Source organism: Panulirus ornatus, chromosome 18, assembly GCF_036320965.1.
Source record: "Panulirus ornatus isolate Po-2019 chromosome 18, ASM3632096v1, whole genome shotgun sequence".
NCBI classification, from domain to species: Eukaryota; Metazoa; Arthropoda; class Malacostraca; order Decapoda; family Palinuridae; genus Panulirus; species Panulirus ornatus.
This window is the reverse complement of record NC_092241.1, coordinates 52,055,629-52,080,446: the sequence shown is the minus strand read 5'-3', so window position 1 is coordinate 52,080,446 and position 24,818 is coordinate 52,055,629. Positions and strand designations below refer to the sequence as shown.

Below are 24,818 nucleotides of genomic sequence, written 5' to 3'. Positions count from 1 at the left end.
ACATATCATACCACTGGTAGCCTACATAGGCCTCTTGCATTGCACTGCAGGTGCAGGAATAAATTCAACTCACCACAATACCCTTACAATCACTAATTTAGGTGCATGACTGTCAACCTCTCAGGTCATACATACAGTAGCCAATAGGAAAATACAAATACACATTTGGATGATCTAAGTAATAAGGAGGTACATGTATCGTATCTATCACCTGATAAGGAAAGTAAAGAAGAATATGATTTGATATGTGAAAAAAACTGGTGACTTACTGAGCAATTTCAGTAGGAGGAAGGAGAAGGAATGCTAGCATGAAACCCCACCACCCTCACCTTTAGTCTTTGTCCTGTCAGGAAAACAGCAGATTATGGTATGTAACAAAAACACTTAATTTTCATGGATGTAATCAAGGCATAACAGGACCTGAGCAGCAGATGACAGCAAAAAGCTGTAGTTTCCAAGCATATCTTGATTGTAGCACATCATTCATGAACAGTGTAACATTGCTGTGCAGTGTGATATTTCTACATGCACTCATGTTATTCACCACCAATACTGTGCCTAAGTAAGAAATGAGTTCTGAAGTGAGAAAGGATCATCCTAGATGTGGTGACCACACCCTTACTCCCATTCATTTTTAGTGTGCAGTGTAATATAGTTCTTCTTCTACTACTACCAATACTATTATCATTACTGTTATAATCATAATTATCATCATTACTGTACTACTATCATTATCATCAATATTATTATAATGTATAGTGCCATGGTATAAAGGCAAGGGGGATGAAGGTGAGTGTTTAAATTACAGAGATATTAGCTTGCTAAGGTAGGCAGTAGCAGGTATGCAGCCACTGACAACAGAGGTATATTACCAGCACTACCCGCCTGGGTGTAGGGAAATTTAGTGATGGTTGTGTAGTGAGCCAGCACTTAAGTGGTTCTCAAGATGCATTCCTCTGACACAGATAACTGTCTTTTTTCTGTTTCACCCAAATGTGGACTGCTGGCATTCTGTCCACAATCATGCAATCTTGTCACACATAACCCTTGACAATACTTAAGTCACACAACTCATTCTTTATAACTCTAGATTTTCCTGTGGTAAGTGCTATGTGCTAGCCCTGCCTTTTGGCATAATGATAAGAGCAATAGAGAGAAGTAGTTGGTAAGTCATAAGGCAGGAGCATTAAGTAGGAACACAAGGCAGGATCATTAGGTAGAAGTAGTAGGTTGTAACATTAGACAGGAACATTAGGAAGACATATTAGGTAGAAGTAGTCTTTAAGAACGTTAGGTAGGATCCTCTGGAAACACTGCATGAGAGTTGCCCTTTACCAGTGGCCTGTTAAGGGTGAGGCACTAAAGGCTAAGAAACGGCACTGGAGTTCACCAGTTATGGAGACTTTATCCATGGTTACCTCTTCGAGGGAGTTCCAGGAGGGAACAGACATCAGAGATATAGATAGATAGATTGCCTAGTGTACTGGATAAGCTATATATAAGCAGTGACTGAGAAAGCTACTTAGATAAATGGTGACTGACAAGGTGACTGAAAGCACAGAGCATCAGATTGGAGAGGAACAATGTGGTTTCAGGAGTGGTAGAGGATGTGTGGATCAGGTGTTTGCTTTGAGGAATGTGTGTGGGAGAAACAGAAGAAACTGCATGTGAAAACACAACATTTCATGAAGAAGAGTTTTTTTTTAGGTGTGCACATGGTAATGGAATTTCCCATTCATTCTACCATTTGAGAGTTAACCAAATGTAATCATACATACACAAATCATCAACAAAGGTATTGTATATCAATTCACACGTACTAGGAACCATATTTTTTAGTGATCATTTGCCAATAACACTTACAAAAAGTCTGTTTCAAAGAAATTTTTCACAATGGATTTTACCATAATTGTTTCAATGCTGTCATACCAAAGCTAACTTCCTGACCTAATGTTGCTTGATTTATCATGCACTGTGGTAAGAAAACATTTTTTCTATGAAAACCACATAGAAAATCATGTCAAAGCTCTCACCTCAAGGCTGTTTCCGCTATGGTTGCAATATTTTCTGCATAAGCTTGACGCACAATGACAGCTTCATCTTGAGTGATCTGTAGTAACAGATTAATTACAACAGTGTCATCAACAGTTCATCAACAAATTGAGTACAAGGTTCAGATGCTTAGAATAAATATATTATTGAAAACCTTTCTAGCAAATAATATTACTTTACTTTTTTCTATTTTTTCTATAAAATATTACCAGTACACCATCATATAATGCACAAGAATTAAATTTTTACTTACTGATGTTACTCAGAACTTGCTAATGAAAGATATGCTGATTCACTTACAAAATCTTAAAACAACATTAGCAGTTTCACTGCACACACTATGAAGAACTGCAGAAATCACACTACTAGTAATATTACAGTATATGTATAAAACAGAGTATTCCAGGGAACTGGGGAGAAAGAATTTTACCAACATATCCTCTGCTTGTAATATTGGGGAGGGAGCAAGGGACTGGAGCTCCTTGCCTCCTGTATTACTTTCTAAAATAAGGTTTAGATGAAGGAGCTAAGCAAGGATATTTTCCCCTAAAGGTCAGTCAGCTGTCCCAGGTGCTACCTCAACCACATGGATAATAGCAAAAGTATGAAAAAAAGAATTATTACTCATCATATCAAAATCTCTGTAAAGCAGGCTAACAAATCATTTTAAGACTTAAAATGCTAACCAGTCCATACATAGGTGAAAAGGTATATTGTCAAGGTAAAACATAAAACAAAAGTAACAAATCAATGAAAATTTATCTCAGGCTCAGGGTTTGACAGGGATTATTCACTGACATATTTCCAAACCTGAGTACTCCATTATGATTGTTTTTCACCAAACTGATCATATTCAACTCACAGTCCATTCTATTATCTTTAACTCTCTTTTCATTTACATAGCCTGGATCACATGCAGCTGGAAGTATTAAGAGAAGAGGTACAACTTGGATGAGATGAAGGGATGTAGTGAAAGAACTAATTATAGCTTGTGATTTTCCAGAAGAAGCTGCTAGAGGAATGACTGGGTGCCAGATACAATGGAAGCATTTTGGATATAGAGGTGGTATGAACAAAGAAATGTCTCAAATGACAAATTAACTTAGTGTGTAACACATTAAAGTGACTATATATGTATTTAGCCCCTCAATTCAATCACAAATCCTCATCTATACTTATCTAAATATTCATCTTTTCACTTTGCAAGCTAGAGTGATCTGTCCAATAAGACCTGTCTTCTTTCACATGCCACTTACACAGAAGTGACCAAATATTGTGTTTACTTTTAAGAAAGACTCGAATAATGCATCAAACCACAGACTAATATCTCTGCTGAAAGTTGTTTGTAACATGCTGTGCATTATAACAGGAGAGGAAACTGATAAGAACTTGCAACAAATTAGATTTTCAGAGAGGCAGAAAAGGGACACATGCCCTGGTTCAGTTCATCAACAACACATCAACCCTAATATACTACATCATTCCAATTCACTCTACCCCATGCACACCTTTCACCCTCCTGCATGTTAAGTCCCCTGTTGCTCAGGATCTTTTTCACTCCATCCTTCCATCTCCAATTTTGTCTCCCTGTTCTCCTTGTTCCCTTCACTTCTGACACATATATCCTCTTTGTCAACACTTCCTCACTCATTCTCTCCAGATGTCCAAATCTTTTAAGTAAACCCCTTTTGCTCTCTCAACCACACTCTCTTGTTTACCACATATCTCTCTTACCCTTTCATTATGTACTCAATATCAAACCACTTCACACCACATATTGTCCTCAACCATTTCACTTCCAACACATCCACTCTCCTCCACACAGCCTTATTTATAGCCCAACCCATGTTGGGTCTACTATTTCTCCAAACATATGCATTTTTGCCCTAACAAAACATTCTCTCTTTCCTCTCTTTCTTCAGTGCTCCCAGAACATCATTCCCTACCCTACCATTAGAGTCACTTCTGCTGCCATGGTTCCATTCATTGCCATGTCTACTTCCCAATATCTAAAATGCTTCACTTCCTCCAAGTCTTCTCCATTCAAACTCATCCCAACTACCATGTCCCTCAACCTTGCTGAACCTAATAACCTTGCTTTTACTTACATTTACTCTAATTTTCTCCTTTCACACATTCTTCCAAACTTAGTCACCAACTTCTGCAGTTTCTCTCAAATTTGCTATCAATGCTACATCATCAGCAAACAACAGTTGATTCACTTCCCAGGCCCATTCATCCCCCTGCCCTTCTCTCTAGGACTCTTGCATTTACTCCCTCAGTGCCCAATCCATAAACAAATTGAACCATGGTGATGTCACACATCCTTGCTGCAGAGCAACCTTCACTTGGAACCATTCACTCTCCTCTCTTCCTACTTGACCACAAGCCTTACACCCCTGATGAAAACTTTTGACTGTTCCTAGCAGCTTTCCTACCACAGTGTATATTATTAATACCTTCCAATAAAGATTTCTATCAACCCTATCATATGCCTTCTACAGACCCATAAATGCCACATACAAATCCATCTGTTTTTCTAAGTCTTTCTCAACACATTCTTTAAAGCAAACACCTGGTCCACAAATCCTTTAACACTTCTGAAAACACACTGCTCCTCCCTAATCTGATGCTGTGTACATGCCTTCATCCTCTCAATCAATCAACAACTTACACCTCTGTAGTTTGAATACTCACCTTTATCCCCCTTGCATTTATACAATGGCACTATACATGCATTCCACCAATCCTCAGGTACCTCACCATGATCTATGCATACACTGAAAATCCTCACCAACTAATCAACAATACAGTCACCCCTTTTCTTGATAAATTCAACAGCAATACCATCCACTCCAGCCACCATGGCACATTTCATCTTATGTAAGGCTTTCACCACCTCTCCTCTCTTCACCAAAGCACTCTCCATGACTCTTTCACTTTGCATGCCACCCCAACCAAATAACCCTACATCTGCAATTCTATCATCAAACACAGCAAAACCCTATATATGCCATTCTATCATCAAACACATTTAACAATCCTTCAAGATAATAACTCCATCCCCTTCTCACCTCATCATTATTTGTTATAACTTCCCCTCTTGCTCCTTTCATGAATGTTCCCATTTGTTCTCTTGTCTTTCATACACTATTTACCTCCTTCCAAAACATCTTATTCTCCTTAAAGTTTATTGATACTTGCTCACCCCAACTCTCATTTGCCCTCTTTTTCAACCCCTCCACTTAAACCAGGTACCCATTTCATCAACCAACCCATACGGAGGTGAACAGCAGGGGTGACTGTAAACTGACTGCCACAACCAGAATTTGAACCTCTGTGCCCAATCCTGGACAGGCTATGAATGCATCACCGTCAGCAACTCTAACCACTATCAGACCAATAATACAACAAGATGATTACAAACAGCTAATCACAATAGAATCCTTGTTGAATAACTATGTGCATTATGATGGATATTGATGTACATGAGCATTCACAACCACAGTGGCTGTGAAACATGTAAATATGTATAGCCAGTCCAGAATTAGATGATGTAACAAATCTAAAAGATAGCACGAAGAAGACTAAAGAGAATTCATTATCAGTAACAAACACTGCACAGAAAATGTTCAATATGTATTATCATCAAGAAAGACAATGGAAAAAAACAGCATCAACTGTGACTTCTTTAATCTAGAAATTAAAGTTTTCTGAAACCAGTCTTTAAAATATACTACTTACATCAGCAAGGTTAGGAAGGATGTACTCTGGAAATATGTTGGCATCAGATCTTGGTACACTTGAGACAAGAGTAAGACAATGAGTGATTGTATGAAGTGCGAAGACACGCACACGTGGCTCACCATCATGGAGGAGATGGAACTGTAAATGAATTTGTCAAAAATTAACCTAACACTACATCTTTTTGACTACAAGATGTTTAAATTCTCCAACATTACATGTATGCATCTCTTTCAAAAACAATTTCACTGAAGCCTTCCATTAAGGGTTTATAGGGCAATATTTTTCTAAAGTTCAATAATGCACCTCCAAATTAAAGGTTCAAGGGTGTTTAATCTGTTCATGACTGTAGTGTTGAAAAGAGGTGAATGCAGGGGTTCTGAAGAGACGAGCAGGTAAGCAGTTAGCTGGGGGTAGGAAGACCTAAGAGGTATGTTAGTTGTTTGTTGATGATACAGTGCTGGTGGCAAATTTGAGTTAGAAACTGCAGAAGCTGGTTTCTAACTCTGAGAGCATGTGAAAGGAGAAAGATGAGAGCAAATGTGAATAAAAGAAAGTTCAAATGTGAATTAAAGCAAGGTCATTAGATTTAGCAGTGAAAGTAGAGGCAGCCACTTGGAGTGTGAGTTCGAATGAAGAGAATTTGGAGGAAGTGGAAGTGTTACAGATACCTGGGAGTGGATACACAAATGGAAGCAGTAGTGTATTTAAGGGGAAAAGATGGGTACAGTAGTCCCATCGGTGCTATACCAATGTGAGGCATAGGCCTTTGACAAAAATGTAAAGGGTACGGTGAATGTGCTGGAAACGTTTGAGGACAATGTGTAGTGTAAGGAGCATTGATCAAATAAGTAGTGATGGGATAAGAGTGAGCTGTGCTAGTATGACCAGTATGTATGAGAGAGCTAAAGAGATTGCCCTGAAATGGTTTGGAAATAGGGGGAGGATAAGTGAGGAAAGGGTGACTAAGGGGGTATGCATGAAAGAAATTGAAGAAACAAGGAAAAGGGGGAAACTATGGAGGAGGTGGAACTCAACCACACTCTTCTTATTAACATACCTTTCTCTTATCCTTTCATTACTCAATCAAACCACCTCACACCACATACTATCCTTAAACATTTGATTTCCAACATACTCAACCTCCTCTGCACACCCTCATCTATGGCCCATGCCTTGCATCCTTACAATAGCATTGGAACTGCTATACTTTCAAACATAACCACTTCCATCCTCCCAGATAAAGACCTCTCTTTCCTTTCCACACATCCCTCAGTGAAACAAGAACTTTCTTCCCCTTACCCACCCTATGACTCTATTCCATTTCCATAGTTCCATTCACTACCATGTCCACTCCTAAGTACCTAAAACACTTCACTTTCCCCATATTTTATCCATTCAAACTCATGTCCCAAGTAACCTCTTCATTATTTGCCTTGCTAAACCTAATAATATTGCTTTTATTCACATTCACTCTCAACTCTCTCCTCTCACACACTACCTAAGATTTAATCCCAACTTCTGCAGTTTCTCACTCAAATCTGCCACCAGTGCCAACTTCCGCAGTTTCTCACTCAAATCTGCCACCAGTGTTGTGTAATCAGAAAACAAATGATTCACATTGCAGGCCACTTACCCCCTATAGACTGCATAATTGCACCTCTTTCTAAGACTTTTGCATTTACCTCCATTATCACCTTACCAATAAACAAACCAAACAGTAGCCATGGTAACATCACACACCCCTACCGCAAACTAACCTTTCATATGCACACATACATCTCCCACTATTGACAAAAGCTTCTCACTGTTTCCATTAGCTTTCCTGCTAAATAACTATCAACTCTTCCATATGATTTTTCCACATCAATAAATGCCACACAAAAATCCTGATCCACACATCCTAAACTACTCCTGAAACTACATTGTTCCTCATTAGTCTGATGTTCTGTGCATGTCATCACCCCTCTCAATCACTACTCTTCCATACCACTTACAAGGTACGCTCGACAAACTTATATTCCCTTAGTCTGAACACTCACCTTTGTCCCCTTGCCTGAATATAACAGCACTATTCATGCATTCTCCCATTTCTCAGGCACCTCACCATGATCCATGCATACACTAAAAATCCTAACTAACTAAACAATGCAGTCATCCCCTTTCTTAAAAAATTCAACTGCAACACATCTACTCCAGCTGCCTTGCCACAGTTTATCTTACATAAGGCTTTCAACACCTCTTCTCTCTTCACCAAACCACTTTACATTACTTTCTCATTTCACATACCTCACCGACCAAAAGACCCTACATCTGCCACCTTATCATCAAATACATTCAATAGTCCATCAAAATACTAACTCCATCTCTTCCTCATTTCATCTCTACCTGCTTTTAGGCAAAAGCAAAGCAGACAAAAAACACAAGTGCAAGTCTGGAGGTATGGTACTTCAACATACGACATACATGAATGACACATGCTAACAAAAGTGCATGTATGGAGGCAACTGCTTCAACATAAGACATACATGAATAACATGAGCAAACACAAGTGCAAATTTGGAGACATACTCTTTCAAGATAATACATACATAAATAACATAAGCAAACACTACTGAAAGTTTGAATGCACACTGCTTCAACATGATACACATATAACAAAGGCAAACACAAGAGCAAGTTTGAAGGCACATTACTTCAATATAATACACATATAGATAACATTTGCATACATCAGGCTTACTTAAATTAAGTGTAACTTCCTTTCTCTTCATCTATTCATCCTAAGTATATTTCTTCTAAAAGAAATAAAGCATATAAATCACTGTAAAATATAAGCTTTAGACAATATGACCATGCCATACATTGCAATTCTTAGCTGAATTAGTTACCAAATAATTGATTCTACATACTTTTTGCCTTACATAATTTTTGGCCATTTGTATTACATGCATCTTTAACGTAATTCTCTATCCATCAAAATTAGCCATATGCAATTATATCTACAATTTCTTTATGCACTATCAAATTACAAATTTCTGTTTAAACATTTATCAATATTCATAAAAAATACCTTAAAGTTCTATGTGACAATCATGCATTGCAATTCTAAGCTGAAATGGTTAACTGCATAACAGCTGTTTTTTGCCTATAATGATTTCTGACTAGTCTTATATCATCTACGTTTAAAGTAATTCTATATCCAACCTAAACTCATCATCCACAAATTACATTTAAAATTTCTACATGTATTATCAACTCAAAAATGTCATTTCCAAAAAATCTTTACACATTTATAAATATTCATAAAAGATATCTTTCCACAAGGCATCAGGCTGCTTCTAATATGCAAGTGTTTTTCAAAATCCTATTAGCTAACAAAAGGCACACTTACAATGTAGGGTAAGATACGATCAAGAATGATCTCATCTGGAACATACTGAGATACTTTTCCCAACAGTTCCAGTGCATCCAATTTAGATGATGTGAAGTGCAGAGCTCTGAAATAAAAAAAAAATACTTCTGCAGTTTCTCACTCGAATCATTGGTGAACAACAACTGACTCACTTCCCAGGCCCTCACACATGCCTAACATTCTTGATACAAACTTCTCTCTGCTTCTAGGAGCTTTCCTCCCACACCATATCTTAATAAGACCTTCCACAAGGCATCATTATCAACCCTGTCATATGCTGTCTCAAGATCCATTAATGCCACATACAAATCCCCTTGTTTCTCTACATATTTCTTACACACATTCCTTAAAGCAAACACGTGATCTACACATCCTATACCACTCCTGAAACTATTGTTTTTTTCATATATATCTTTGATACCCATTCCTTCTGGGAACTCCCATCAAGGGGGTGACACTAGATGGTGGGTGTACGATTTGCTCAAAAGCTATCCACAGAATAGGCATCAATATATAATGTTTAGCAAATTCCTATAACACAAAACCTGAGATACATAAAGTCTCCTAGGTGAATTGTAGTAGGCCAACTTCTTTTCTTAATCTATATCAATGATTTTTTGTGCAATAGCTACCAAATCAAAATCTAATTTTGATTGCTAAATCTATTTTGATTGCTAATGATGGCACTGTGTACACATATAATGAAAATCTCCTACCATCTTGTTAATCTGTCATTACTGCAATCAGAATTTACTCAGACAACTAACTATAGATTTATCAAAAGCCTATTTCATGATCTTCACAAAATAGTGCAGCATTCCAACATTCATAAAACTGTCTATCTATTGTCATTAATTCTATTACAAATTCTGCAGTGGTGGATCAATCACATCCAAACTCTGGTATCATTCACACTCACTTTTAACTTGTATTCAATACGTTAAAGTGAAACAAGGACCTCTACACTTATAATTGTTTTAATTTTTGACTTTACACACTAAGACGTTTCATCATATGATATTAATATCTCCATTCACAGCATCAAATGAATTATACATAATTGTCTGATCTTCAAGCCTTTATGAGGCCTAGACTACACACAAGTGCATCATTCTGCTTTGACAGAAGGGAATGATAACAACACAGAGGTGCAGGTGTCACCTCATCAATATATCATGACATTATACAAGAAATTAGTACAATACCTAAGACAGGAGGTTATAAGAGAAGCAATGATGATCAGAGCTTCACATTTTCTCTCTGGCTTCTCCTTGTCTTTCTTCTCCTCTTCTTCCTTGTCTTCTACCTTTCTTAATATTTCATCTTCTGCACCCAGTGCTATTAGGATATCAGTTAGGCTATTCTTTATTCTGAAACATAGAAATATCAATAAAAAGTTCCATGCTATGTGAATTACTCAGTTCAATCACATTCACACTAAAAAAAAAATAAAATCAATCAGATAATTTCTTATATAAAAGAGGTCATTTTCATCCTTTTCAATGTCATTGCTTAATCTTCTCTAACTTTTTCACACTTATCACTTCATTCACTTTATTCTGCACTTAACAGAGGTTGAAGGATGAATACCTGACAGTCCTACCCTGTCAACAGGTCCCAGACATTTGAAGCCTAACTATTCAAACAAAATAGCCAACTCTCTAAATATCCATCTCATACAAGCTTACAAATAATGAAAAAAAAAATCATTTCTAGCATTTCTCAGGTAACTGAGCTTTACCTAAAGCTGGCTTGCCACAAAAATATGTCCTGTTCATACAGCATGAAAATCACAGCATGGCAGATTTCCCACCCTCACATCCCTTTTCATCATCTCTTACTAAATGCAGATTTGGAGGTTTCTTCCTCGCCTCTTCTCAGGGATAAGAAGTTCATTGAAGTCTGATGGATTACAACCTCAAACTCAGTTGGAATTTCTCTTGGAACCTACACAAAATAATTAAACAGAAGGAAATGTTGTTTTGTTTCCAATGAATAGATGCATCCTGCTAATAATAACAGCTTCATGCAGATATTACAGACAGTGCTCATCTGGCTGAGTCTTACTAGGATAAAAAGTCTCAGTTGCTGGATAACCGTCAATATCACAAAGGCAACTTTAGTATCGATATTGGTTGTCTATGCAAAGGTAACATGGCTGTGAGCTGCAATTAACACTGGCTGCATGTGATTTGATTTCACTTTGTGGAATTCAGTACTCTTTACCATGAATAGGATACCTTAAAACTGTAATCTATTTCCAAATAATCATATATTCTAGTTTCCTTTAAAGGATATCTAAAACCTTAAAACTATCTAAAAAAAAATAGGTGTCCTATTTCGATGTTAAAACTTCTTTTACTCTGAACAGTTGCTCTAATTATACAAAGCACTGATTCGTCCTTGTATGGAATACTGCTCCCACATCTGTGGTGGTTCTAGCTCTGCATCCTTACTTGACAGAGTTGAGTTGAAAGCAGTCCAACTTATAAAAAAATCTCAGGCTAACTTCCAAACTTGACCCTCTTGCCCTATGTCACAGTGTTGGTTCACTTTCCCTCTTCTATAAGGTGTTACTTTTGTTTCAACCATTCAATGGTCTTCCTTAGGATATACTATCTTCATCATTCGGTAGGACTGTGTTACTCTGCTAGTGATGGTCACGCTTGGTATGTCACTCTCTGATTGGACTGCTTGTCCTGCTGCCTCCACCCATTCACAGCAATCTCTGTTGCCTGATATGACCAGCAGATGAACCCACACCTTGTGTTAACATTGTTCTTAATCTCTTCCTCTAGGTAAGTTCTCACATTATCACTAAACAGTCAACACCAAGGCAACCACAAGCAAGTGACAAACTGTTCAGTAACAGTGTGAGAGCTTACCTAACTTACTCTTGGTGATGGCAGAATTGCACATCCTTCTTTTCCTCTTCCCAATAATTTTCACTCATTCCCATCCATTGTGTATAGTATATTTTTTTTTTTTTTTTGCCGCTGTCACCCGCGTTTGCGAGGTAGCGCAAGGAAACAGACGAAAGAAATGGCCCAACCCACCCCCATACACATGTATATACATACGTCCACACACGCAAATATACATACCTACACAGCTTTCCATGGTTTACCCCAGACGCTTCACATGCCTTGATTCAATCCACTGACAGCACGTCAACCCTGGTATACCACATCGATCCAATTCACTCTATTCCTTGCCCTCCTTTCACCCTCCTGCATGTTCAGGCCCCGATCACACAAAATCTTTTTCACTCCATCTTTCCACCTCCAATTTGGTCTCCCTCTTCTCCTCGTTCCCTCCACCTCCGACACATATATCCTCTTGGTCAATCTTTCCTCACTCATTCTCTCCATGTGCCCAAACCATTTCAAAACACCCTCTTCTGCTCTCTCAACCACGCTCTTTTTATTTCCACACATCTCTCTTACCCTTACGTTACTTACTCGATCAAACCACCTCACACCACACATTGTCCTCAAACATCTCATTTCCAGAACATCCATCCTCCTGCGCACAACTCTATCCATAGCCCACGCCTCGCAACCATACAACATTGTTGGAACCACTATTCCTTCAAACATACCCATTTTTGCTTTCCAAGATAATGTTCTCGACTTCCACACATTCTTCAACGCTCCCAGAATTTTCGCCCCCTCCCCCACCCTATGATCCACTTCCGCTTCCATGGTTCCATCCGCTGCCAGATCCACTCCCAGATATCTAAAACACTTCACTTCCTCCAGTTTTTCTCCATTCAAACTCACCTCCCAATTGACTTGACCCTCAACCCTACTGTGCCTAATAACCTTGCTCTTATTCACATTTACTCTTAACTTTCTTCTTTCACACACTTTACCAAACTCAGTCACCAGCTTCTGCAGTTTCTCACATGAATCAGCCACCAGCGCTGTATCATCAGCGAACAACAACTGACTCACTTCCCAAGCTCTCTCATCCCCAACAGACTTCATACTTGCCCCTCTTTCCAAAACTCTTGCATTCACCTCCCTAACAACCCCATCCATAAACAAATTAAACAACCATGGAGACATCACACACCCCTGCCGCAAACCTACATTCACTGAGAACCAATCACTTTCCTCTCTTCCTACACGTACACATGCCTTACATCCTCGATAAAAACTTTTCACTGCTTCTAACAACTTGCCTCCCACACCATATATTCTTAATACCTTCCACAGAGCATCTCTATCAACTCTATCATATGCCCTCTCCAGATCCATAAATGCTACATACAAATCCATTTGCTTTTCTAAGTATTTCTCACATACATTCTTCAAAGCAAACACCTGATCCACACATCCTCTACCACTTCTGAAACCACACTGCTCTTCCCCAATCTGATGCTCTGTACATGCCTTCACCCTCTCAATCAATATCCTCCCATATAATTTACCAGGAATACTCAACAAACTTATACCTCTGTAATTTGAGCACTCACTCTTATCCCCTTTGCCTTTGTACAATGGCACTATGCATGCATTCCGCCAATCCTCAGGCACCTCACCATGAGTCATACATACATTAAATAACCTTACCAACCAGTCAACAATACAGTCACCCCCTTTTTTAATAAATTCCACTGCAATACCATCCAAACCTGCTGCCTTGCCGGCTTTCATCTTCCGCAAAGCTTTTACTACCTCTTCTCTGTTTACCAAATCATTATTATCTATAGAAATATCATTTTTTTCTTACATCATATTAAGTTTTATTGAAGATTACAGCTGCACTCTACTGTGAATCAATTTCATTTCAAAAATCTTTAAGTTTGGAATTTTACATATTTCAGAAACATGACCCACAGATTATGGTCTGAATACTGTAAACTATTCCCTTGGTAAGCCTTTCTGATCCTTGTCTTCTTAACTTGACTGCCATTTTAGTATTGCTTAATATCTGCCATACTACCAAAGCCTATAATAATAAAGTCAAAATTCCTAACTCAAGACATATTTTTATTGAATTCAAATGATCACAATCAAGGACATAGATGTTATGATGGCAAAGGCATAATCAAAGAAGAAAAGAATATTCTCAATGAATGATTTCAGCTCATAAAATACAGCAATTTGAGGAACTTTATGAAGCCATTTATTTCTTGAAATGTTATCATCATTTTCTATAGGGTCATGAAATATGATTTGCAATGGTAAAATCATTTCAAGGTTAACCCAGATATGAAAGAAGTATTATTATATCATATACATAGCTAGGAATGAAAATGAAATATAGAGTTGATTTGCTGTACCATTACCCACTGAGTAAGTTACCAATGTTACCATCTTCATTAGGCATAGGGTGCAAAATTATATCAATATCTCCATTGGTTAGCATATGAACAAATGGTGCATCATGGTCCACATCTAATATTCAAGGTCACTTTCCTAAATTCCTTGGCTCTCTCATGGCCTTAGCATAATCCAATGAACAAGACATCCATAAATGCCCAAAATAACCAGTGTAAACAAGTGACTGAAAGCATGGGGAAGCTTGAGTGCTACAAAGTAGCTACAATGCATTTGGGTAGAATGTATGTGAGAAATACTTAGAAAAGAAAGTGGATTTGTATGTAGCATTTATGGATCTGGAGAAGGCATATGATAGAGTTGATAGAGATGCTCTGTGGAAGGTATTAAGAATATATGGTGTGGGAGGCAAGTTGTTAGAAGCAGTGAAAAGTTTTTATCGAGGATGTAAGGCATGTGTACGTGTAGGAAGAGAGGAAAGTGATTGGTTCTCAGTGAATGTAGGTTTGCTCTTTTATGAATTACATACACGTCCCTACACACAAATATACATACCCATACACCTCAATGTACACATACATATACACACACAGACATACATATATACACATGCACACAATTCACACTGTCTGCCTTTATTCATTCCCATTGCCACCTCACCACACATGAAATAACATCCCCCTCCCCCCTCATGTTTGTGAAGTAGCGCTAGGAAAAGACAACAAAGGCCCCATTTGTTCACACTCAGTCTCTAGCTGTCATGCAATAATGCATTATTGCATTATTACATTATGTATACAGTAATAAAAAATGTAGTTAAGAAACACATGAGGATTGAATTTATGTGAATGGAACATTAAACTGTACCAAAATTTGCAAAATACTCAAATTTTTCTGCTGAGTATTTGTTTTAATTGCTTTCTATCTCTTTGCCTATCTGTTCCCAAATTTCTCAATGCAGCAAAACAGTATCTCAAATTCTAAACATTCAATAAATCTGAGGCTCAGATCAATGTATAATTCTAACCAGCCCAACAGTGAACAAAGCATACTCAGAGCTTGATACTTGTATTCATGACATATTCTAATAATCATGAAGAAGCATTCAAAAAGTTATGAAACTTTCATTATTCAAAAAGACTTACTGAGATTTCATTTACAATTTATGGAAAACTGAAAGAAGTACACATACTGGTTGATTTTGTCATCAGAGGGCATGATAGGAGTGACAGCAAACTGTTTGAGAAATGGCCATAAGAACGTATAGAAATGTTTTGGGAATGTGATGCCTCGTTCCTGCTCCAGGTACTCTGCCACACTTCGTCTACTGGTTGGGTCTCGTTGGATCATGTGCTCCACCAAAGCCTATATAGTATGACAGGTGAAAAAATGCATCAATTCATGATTTTCCTATTTCTAAACACTTCTTTAACCTTATAAAAAAGATAAATCAATGAATGAGGAATTTTTGCAATCAGCTCATAAGTTATACCAGTTCACCTTGTCCACCTTTTCTGTTTTGCTCAATATAACATGAACTATCTCAAGTTATAATGACACTAAATATTATAAATTCATATAAAAGTTTCAAACAAGCACATATACAGCATAATAAATCTAATAGGTTTCTAATTCATAAAAGAGTACATTATGGGGGAACTGGAATAAAACAAAATAGGCTAATATATATGATGATATACAAGAAACATTTTTTTTTTTTTTTTTTTTTTTTTATACTTTGTCGCTGTCTCCCGCGTTTGCGAGGTAGCGCAAGGAAACAGACGAAAGAAATGGCCCAACCCCCCCCCCATACACATGTACATACACACGTCCACACACGCAAATATACATACCTACACAGCTTTCCATGGTTTACCCCAGACGCTTCACATGCCTTGATTCACTCCACTGACAGCACGTCAACCCCTGTATACCACATCGCTCCAATTCACTCTATTCCTTGCCCTCCTTTCACCCTCCTGCATGTTCAGGCCCCGATCACACAAAATCTTTTTCACTCCATCTTTCCACCTCCAATTTGGTCTCCCTCTTCTCCTCGTACCCTCCACCTCCGACACATATATCCTCTTGGTCAATCTTTCCTCACTCATTCTCTCCATGTGCCCAAACCATTTCAAAACACCCTCTTCTGCTCTCTCAACCACGCTCTTTTTATTTCCACACATTTCTTTCGTCTGTTTCCTTGCGCTACCTCGCAAACGCGGGAGACAGCGACAAAGTATAAAAAAAAAAAAAAAAAAAAAAAATCTCTCTTACCCTTACGTTACTTACTCGATCAAACCACCTCACACCACACATTGTCCTCAAACATCTCATTTCCAGCACATCCATCCTCCTGCGCACAACTCTATCCATAGCCCACGCCTCGCAACCATACAACATTGTTGGAACCACAAGAAACATATCAAATGATAAACAGTTACTCAGAGAAATATAAACAAAACCAAATCAATTATTCAGTAATAATGGTAATGAAAGTAAGTTCACAATGGTGCAAGAGGTGAGTATTCAAGCACCTGGCCATGAGAAGAAAGATCATGAGAGGCAAGTGTTTTGGGAGCAGCTGAGTGAGTGTGTTAGCAGTTTTGATGTAAGAGATTGGGTATCAGTGATGGGTGATTTATATGCAAAGGTAAGCAATGTGACAGTTAAGTGTATAATTGGGGTGCATGGGGTATTCAGTGTTATAAAAGGAAAGGGTAGAGAGCTTGAGGAGTTGTGCACTGAAAAAGGACTTGTGATCAGGAATACCTGATTTACAAATAGGGATATGCACAAGTATATGTAAGTGAGTAAGAGAGATAGTCAGCGGGCATTATTGGATTACAAATTAATTGATAGGCATAAAAGTTCTTAGAGGGGCAGCTGGTGGTATGTCTGATTGCTGTCTTGTGGAGGCAAGGGTGAAAATTTGTATAGGTTTTTGAAAAAAAGGAGACAATATCAGGAGAACAGAATACCGAGAGTATGTGAGCTCGGAAAGGGGGCTTATGTCAGGAAATATCAGGCAAGACTGAGAGCAGAATGGCAAAAGCTGAGAATAAATGAAGTGAGGGGAGTGAGTGAGGAATGGGAGGTATTAAGGAAGCAGTGATGGCAGGGAAGTGGGTATATTAGAAAGGGTAGTGAGTAGTAGAATGAAGAAATAACGATGCTAGCGTAACAGAAAATAGTGGCATTTGGGTGGTACTTACAAGGAAGGAGTACAAATGACTGGAAGATCTATAACAGAAAGTGTCAAGAGGTCAAGAGGAAGGTGATGGGGTTGAAAAAGAAGGCAAAAGAGAGTTGAGCTCAGAGAGTATCAGTAAACTTTAAGGATAAAAAGATATTTCAGAAAGAGGTAAATAATGTGTGAAAGACAAGAGAACAAATGGGAACATCAGTGAAGGGGGAAAAAGGGGAAGTGATAACAGATAGTGACAAAGTGAAAAGGAAATGGAGTGAGTACTTTGAAGGATTGTTAAATGTGTATGATGACAGAATGGCAAATGTAGGTTGTTTTGGCTGGCATTGTATGCAAAGTGAGAGAGCCATGGAGAATAGTTTGGTGAAGAGAGGTGCTGAAAGCCTTGCATAAAATGAAATGAAGCAAAGCAGCTGGAGTGGATGATATTGCTGTTGAATTTATTAAGAAAGAGGGTGATTGTGTTGTTGATTTGTTTGTAAAGATATTCAATGTATGTACGGATCATGGTGAGGTGCTATGTGAGACATGAGTTCTTCCTCCTCAAAGGCTCAGACTGGAGTGACTGAATGTGTAAGGATGTAACCAAGATGAGAAGAAGGGAAAGATAATATGTTTGATGAGAGGAACTTGGATGATCTGGCTCTAAGCAAAACATAAATGAAAAAGGAAAGGGAAAGAATGGTCTGTGAATGTCTTTAGGGTAAAGTCAGGGGTTAGTGTAAAGGTGAGAGATAAGGAATAGATAGCATGGTGCTGAAAGAGTGGTTGTGGTAATGTGTGAAAGAGTGTAAGGATTTAAGCCCCACATTGATGAGGATAAAAGAGGATAACAATGAAAGTTAATTATGAAAAGGGGGGTTATTATTAGTGCTTATGCACCTGGAAATGAGAGGACTAAGGAAGAGAGCCAAGTGTCCTGGGGGGAGATGAATGAAGATGAATAAGTCTGTCCAATTCTGATAGAAAGGATCGAACATTAGAGATGGGTGATTTGAATATGAAAGTGGATAATGTGGAGTTAAGGGTATAATTGGAAGGCATGGGGTACCAAGTGTTGTTAATGTGAATGGAGAACAGCTTGTGGACGTATGTGCTGAAATAGGGTTTGTAACTGGAAATTAATGTTTCTGAGAGAAGTGCGTATAGAAATATACATGAGTGCAAGGAAGGCATTAATGGATTATTTACTAATTGATAGGTGTGCAAAGGAGAGACTTGTATGTAAATGTGCTGAGAGGGGCAGCTGGTGGGATATGTGATCATTACTTTGTGGAGGCAAGGGTGAGGGTTTGTAGAGGCCTCAGAAAAAATGGAAATGATATGGGTGGGAAGTAGCTGTATCACTATTTCATCTTCATGAAAGTAAAACAAACATCCTGAATTCATCTGATATCTCTGACAGTAATGTTGTGCCTCTGGTAAAGAAAATTATGATGTTGGATGTAAACAATCTCTGACAATAATGTTGTGCCTCTGGTAAAGAAAATTATGATGTTGGATGTAAACATTCTTTTTTGTAACGTTTGCCATTTCCTGCATCAGTAAGGTAGCATCAAGAACAGATGAAGAAATGGCCTCATTTGCTCACATTACTTTTCTAGTTGTCATGCATTATACATCAAACACAGAGCCCTATCAAGAGTCATGCCCAACAAATTTCTATGTAGAAAATGTCATACAGTCATCAAGATGTATACACAGAGTAGAAATGAAGAATATCAAACAACAAATCTGAAGCTTTACCTTGACTCTGGGGTCATCTATCTTGTCAAGCACCTTGGTTGGGTAGTAGTCACCAACTCGATAAGCCAAAAGCTGGGTCAGGTCAAAGGGTGCATAACCTTCTGTGAATAATTCAGCAAGACAACACCTGTAAAAACAAAAGGTGGGGAACTTAATCCAAAGAAAAAAACATTTACCCAAACTTTTCCTAGGAAACAAATGATAATATTACAGAAAAAAGTAGTATGCTAGTCCAGCGAATCTATCAACACATGAAAATGCTAAAATCACACTGACATGAAACATAATACATAACATCCCAAAACAGGTACACCAGCTTTTGGCAGTAACAAGCTCTGTTAACAGTCATCAGCCATCTCCAAACACATCACATCCCTTGCATGGACAAGAACTACCACAAGTCAACTTGTTCCATGCCAGATACAAAAAGGAAGAAAACAAAAGAAGAAATACTGAGATTAATTGAGCAAATATGATTGTAAATACCATGACAGGAGAGTGAGTTTTGAAGAATGGCAATCTATTTTTCTATGAACAGAGCCCCTTGAGTTAATGGGAAACTGCTTGCAGGACACTGAGCAGAGAGAAATACTTTTTCTTTCCTCAAAACTCACTTTTCTCTCCAGGGTCAGCTGCCCCATGAGCTACTGAGAATCTCCTTGATATCCAGGGATTGGCAACCTCCACACACACACACACACACACACACACAAACCATCCAAATGATAGTCACAGCAAATGCTCATTTTGGAACACCTATTCCATCATATGCCAATATCTGGCAATGATGTCATTATCCTACCAGCTGCCAAGATGCCAGGCTGACCACCTCATAATTACTGGGTTATGGACATCACCAGTGGTGGCTACAGTCAACAGAGAAAAGTTTTTCAAAGAGAATGGAAGGTAAGGCAGGAAACAATAATAGCAAAGTGCTTGAAACAAGGTAAAACCAAAGACCCTGAAAATGGAATTCAAAGGTCTATTTCACTTAGGGGGAACATTAGAAAGGCCCCCCCCCCCCCACAATAAAAACAAATAAAAGGGAAGAGGTATAAAAGTTCCAGAACCTGCTAGAAACTGACTGTGAAAACACATGAACATTATGACGCATATGAATGTTAAACATTTCCCATGTTCAAGCACAGAGAGTTAATAAATCCAAAAATGCAAGATCCAAATAATTCAGGGTTTGAATAACGTTTTCCTGACCCTAATTGAGATAGTCTAGTAATACTGTGGAATTAGCAAAGAGAAAATGCAATAATGACCTAAATCTCACTTGAAGCTAACAAGGTAGTTCACCCTCTGAGAGCAAACAACTTGAAGAGAATTTACCACAGATATTTGGATGAATGTGAAAGTTATGGTTCCATAGTTCCGCATCTATATAAGGCAACTACAGCCAACGTTTTTATCAAATATTACTGAAACCTTAGCTGACATGAAGGTTTTCATCCAAGAAAGATCCCTTAAGGTTTATCTCCAAAGAAAGGATCCGAGTGAACTCCTCTCTCTGTTGTCATGGGCACAAATCACAACAGGGTACTGGCCTAAATACTGCATTCTCCTCAAACACATGTGGAACAGCCTTGTTTTCTATTTTCTGAAGAACACATAACCCACACAGATAATGTTTGAGAACGACCTCTGTTCTCATCTTACTTTTTTTCTTACCAAAACCAAATAGAATGTTAGCCCAAGGAGTCCATTAAGAAATATATTTAGGGGATTTTTCCTATATGTCCACAACACCAAGGAAATGATAAATTTGGAGTAAGAAAGTCCAGATCAAGGATAATAGGACCTCATATGCAAATCCAATACTGGGGTTCAGCTCTACTATCATCATGCGAAAAGAGAGGGAAAGGCTTAGCACAATCAAAGCCCTCTCTAGCCAGTAAACTCACCATGATATTGCCTTCAAATACAAGATTACTTGGTAATCAAGGAAACCTACTAGACATAAACTTGCTCAAAGAAAGGAAATCTTAGATCTTACCTTAAACTGGTATTATAATGAAGTGTTTTTAACAGAAAATTGTTCAACAAGCTGATGTATGTGGCTCTAGCAAGTCCTAGAAATGGTTACACCATCAAATCAAGAAAAATCTGTGAGGCTATCACATTCTAAAAGACCATCACATGCATTACCAGCTGGGTTCCCAAACTCACTTGCCAAAAAGTCTCTACAAAGAATACAAATTGTGCAAATAATTGAACAGCTTCCCCAACTGACTGCACAACTACCAGTGGAGGGGTTCACAGACTGTCTGTAGAGCAGGTAACTTCCATTCACCTTTCACAACAGGAAAAATTAAAAGGACAGGCCTAGAATATACTCTGTTTTTCAAGTCCATTTACTAGCAAAGAAAATGTGTATACAAGGAACCAGACTTCTAAGGGGCCCATGCCTTTATAGCACTTCCTAAATAAACTCTTGACCACCAAATTAGTTGCAGTTCAAGGTTTCTCTTGATGGGGAGAGAGGGCAGTGAGAAATAACTTCAACTCAACCCCTTATGTCCAAGAGAATGAAGTTGGTAAGTCAACACAAACTCAAAGGGAACTAGCCTTATCAATCATTCTGAACTGGTAAAGGTAGGTACTTTCAAGGAAAGTTCATCTGAAGGAGCTATTTGGAAACCATCTCTAGCTAAAGCCTGACAAGACAACTTCAGGTCAATTACCCCTGTGTCTGGTATAAGCCATAAAATGGTGCATGTGTGCTCCTCCTTGAGGAAATTTGGCCTTACACCAAAGAATACCATTGCCCTGCCAAAGACAAAAGTAAAGACATTCTCAATCGGCTCCTGCAATTCTCAGGGTGCTAAGATTACAAGCGATGAATTCCCCAAAAACAGGACTAACACCAATTTATTTATTATTCATTTATTATCTATTTATTCTTCATACATATAAAGCTTTAATAGCAAAACAGAAGCACAACAGAACACTCTCCACAACTAAAGTTAGATATAATGAACACAGAAAATTATCTGCTCAGTGTGACTAGCTTTCTTTTTTTTCTAATACTTAGGAGAGGTCTAACAACTATTGCAAAGAAGAATCATGTTGGAATTGTAATCACCATTCACTAGAAACACTAAAGTCATCTTAAATATGTGAAAACCCTCATAATTGGTTTCAGTTTTGCTGATAATTTGTGCCACCCCAGGAAGTACAACATTGAGCAAAATCACTACAACAAACGACATTGACAAAAACTACTATTATTGGTTCTCTTACCCAGCTGAAAAAATATCCATGGCTGGTGTAAGGTGCCCCTTGTCCTTCACTTCCATCATCAGTTGTTGTGCATCCATCTGCAGAGTCTTGATGAACCTAAATCATATGGATGAGAAGGTATCATATCTCACGCTTTTAATCATAAGATTAAAATTGCTATCATGTTCACAAATTCAAACACATAAAGAACCTATGTATATCATAACATCTATTAATATCTATTTGATACTGGTGTGAAAATGTAAAATAATGCAAGAGTCATGTACTTTAATTATCTTTTGTTAAAAGTAATAAAAAAATAAGTGATACAAAAAAATATTCCATCTACTAGACTTTAAGACAGATGAAGCTAAATCATCTATATTCAATACCCCACTTGATTTAAGTAAATAACATAAATCATGAAGAGTCCTTTCCTTAGAGGTTCTAAACCATTCAAAGCAACCTGCTGTACATATAAAGATATCCCCAGGTGCAGGGAGGATTTCAATAAATTAAGAGGCTAATTATTTCATAATCTGACTTTGGAAATTGGTAGCATACTTATCCCTGAGTAAACAAAATATATACATATATCATGTTCAAGTAGTTCTCTTGACCTTCTTGAAGAAGGGTCAAAGTTTGCTTGGGCATGAGGGGAAATTCCCAAAGCACTGCCAGATGTATGACTATTCTTCTGAGTATTGCCTTTTCCACATTCTTTTTTCTTTCACTTTCATGATGTTCATATATTTGGGTTCTTCAGTGTTTGCAATAGCACAATTCAATATTATTATTATTATTATTATTATACTTTGTCGCTGTCTCCCGCGTTTGCGAGGTAGCGCAAGGAAACAGACGAAAGAAATGGCCCAACCCCCCCCCATACACATGTATATACATACGTCCACACACGCAAATATACATACCTACACAGCTTTCCATGGTTTACCCCAGACGCTTCACATGCCTTGATTCAATCCACTGACAGCACGTCAACCCCGGTATACCACATCGCTCCAATTCACTCTATTCCTTGCCCTCCTTTCACCCTCCTGCATGTTCAGGCCCCAATCACACAAAATCTTTTTCACTCCATCTTTCCACCTCCAATTTGGTCTCCCTCTTCTCCTCGTTCCCTCCACCTCCGACACATATATCCTCTTGGTCAATCTTTCCTCACTCATTCTCTCCATGTGCCCAAACCACTTCAAAACACCCTCTTCTGCTCTCTCAACCACGCTCTTTTTATTTCCACACATCTCTCTTACCCTTACGTTGCTCACTCGATCAAACCACCTCACACCACACATTGTCCTCAAACATCTCATTTCCAGCACATCCATCCTCCTGCGCACAACTCTATCCATAGCCCACGCCTCACAACCATACAACATTGTTGGAACCACTATTCCTTCAAACATACCCATTTTTGCTTTCCGAGATAATGTTCTCAACTTCCACACATTCTTCAAGGCCCCCAGAATTTTCGCCCCCTCCCCCACCCTATGATCCAATTCAATATGTCTATATATATGTTTTTAGTGAACACACACTTCCACTGACATGTATTCGAACAATGAAGAGACCTTTCCATGAAAGTTAATTCACTCAACATTTCATTTTGTTTACCTATGTAAGTCCTACTTGTATGTCTAGTATTTCTGTATCATATACAGTGAATGACTCCAAAGGGGAAAAACAGAATTTGCCAAAAAAAATTCAGGAAAAGGCTATAATTATTTTGTAAATACCACACACTATTTCCATTTCGTGAAAATACTGCATGGACAGCCACTGCTAACTTATCTCCCTCATCTGTTTTCAATGTCTATTCTATGGCATCTGGGTTATCAATTTCAGAGCTGTCACTGTCTTCTATTTCACTTTACTCTAATTCTTCTTCACTTTCTAGCTCACTGAGTTCATGAGACTCTACTACATCCAAGATATCAACAAGTCTTAGAATATCTAGCCCCAAAGCTTTAGAAGGACAGGCACGAGCCATGTATGGTTTGGCAGCAAGTAGATACTGTATTTTCTCTTGCAACATACTGATGGCTATAAACCCATATACTTAAAAACAATTGTCTCATTGTCTGTCATCAGTTTCTGGCTTCCCCATTTCTTAATACTA

The 24,818-nt window shown here is 38.1% G+C and overlaps 1 protein-coding gene across 2 annotated transcripts in view; it reads right to left on the bottom strand.

Moving 5' to 3' along the window:
• The window catches only part of Vps15 (vacuolar protein sorting 15), a 148,469-nt gene that overhangs the window by 86,346 nt on the left and 37,305 nt on the right, over positions 1 to 24,818 (bottom strand). For both annotated transcript variants that reach the window (XM_071673214.1, XM_071673213.1), the window contains exons 6-12: positions 22,703 to 22,798; positions 19,454 to 19,580; positions 15,692 to 15,864; positions 10,417 to 10,581; positions 9,191 to 9,296; positions 5,797 to 5,937; positions 2,034 to 2,110 (exon numbers count right to left, since the gene is read on the bottom strand). In XM_071673214.1, the coding sequence (XP_071529315.1) occupies positions 2,034 to 2,110; positions 5,797 to 5,937; positions 9,191 to 9,296; positions 10,417 to 10,581; positions 15,692 to 15,864; positions 19,454 to 19,580; positions 22,703 to 22,798 (885 nt within the window). The remainder of the gene's footprint in view (positions 1 to 2,033; positions 2,111 to 5,796; positions 5,938 to 9,190; positions 9,297 to 10,416; positions 10,582 to 15,691; positions 15,865 to 19,453; positions 19,581 to 22,702; positions 22,799 to 24,818) is intronic.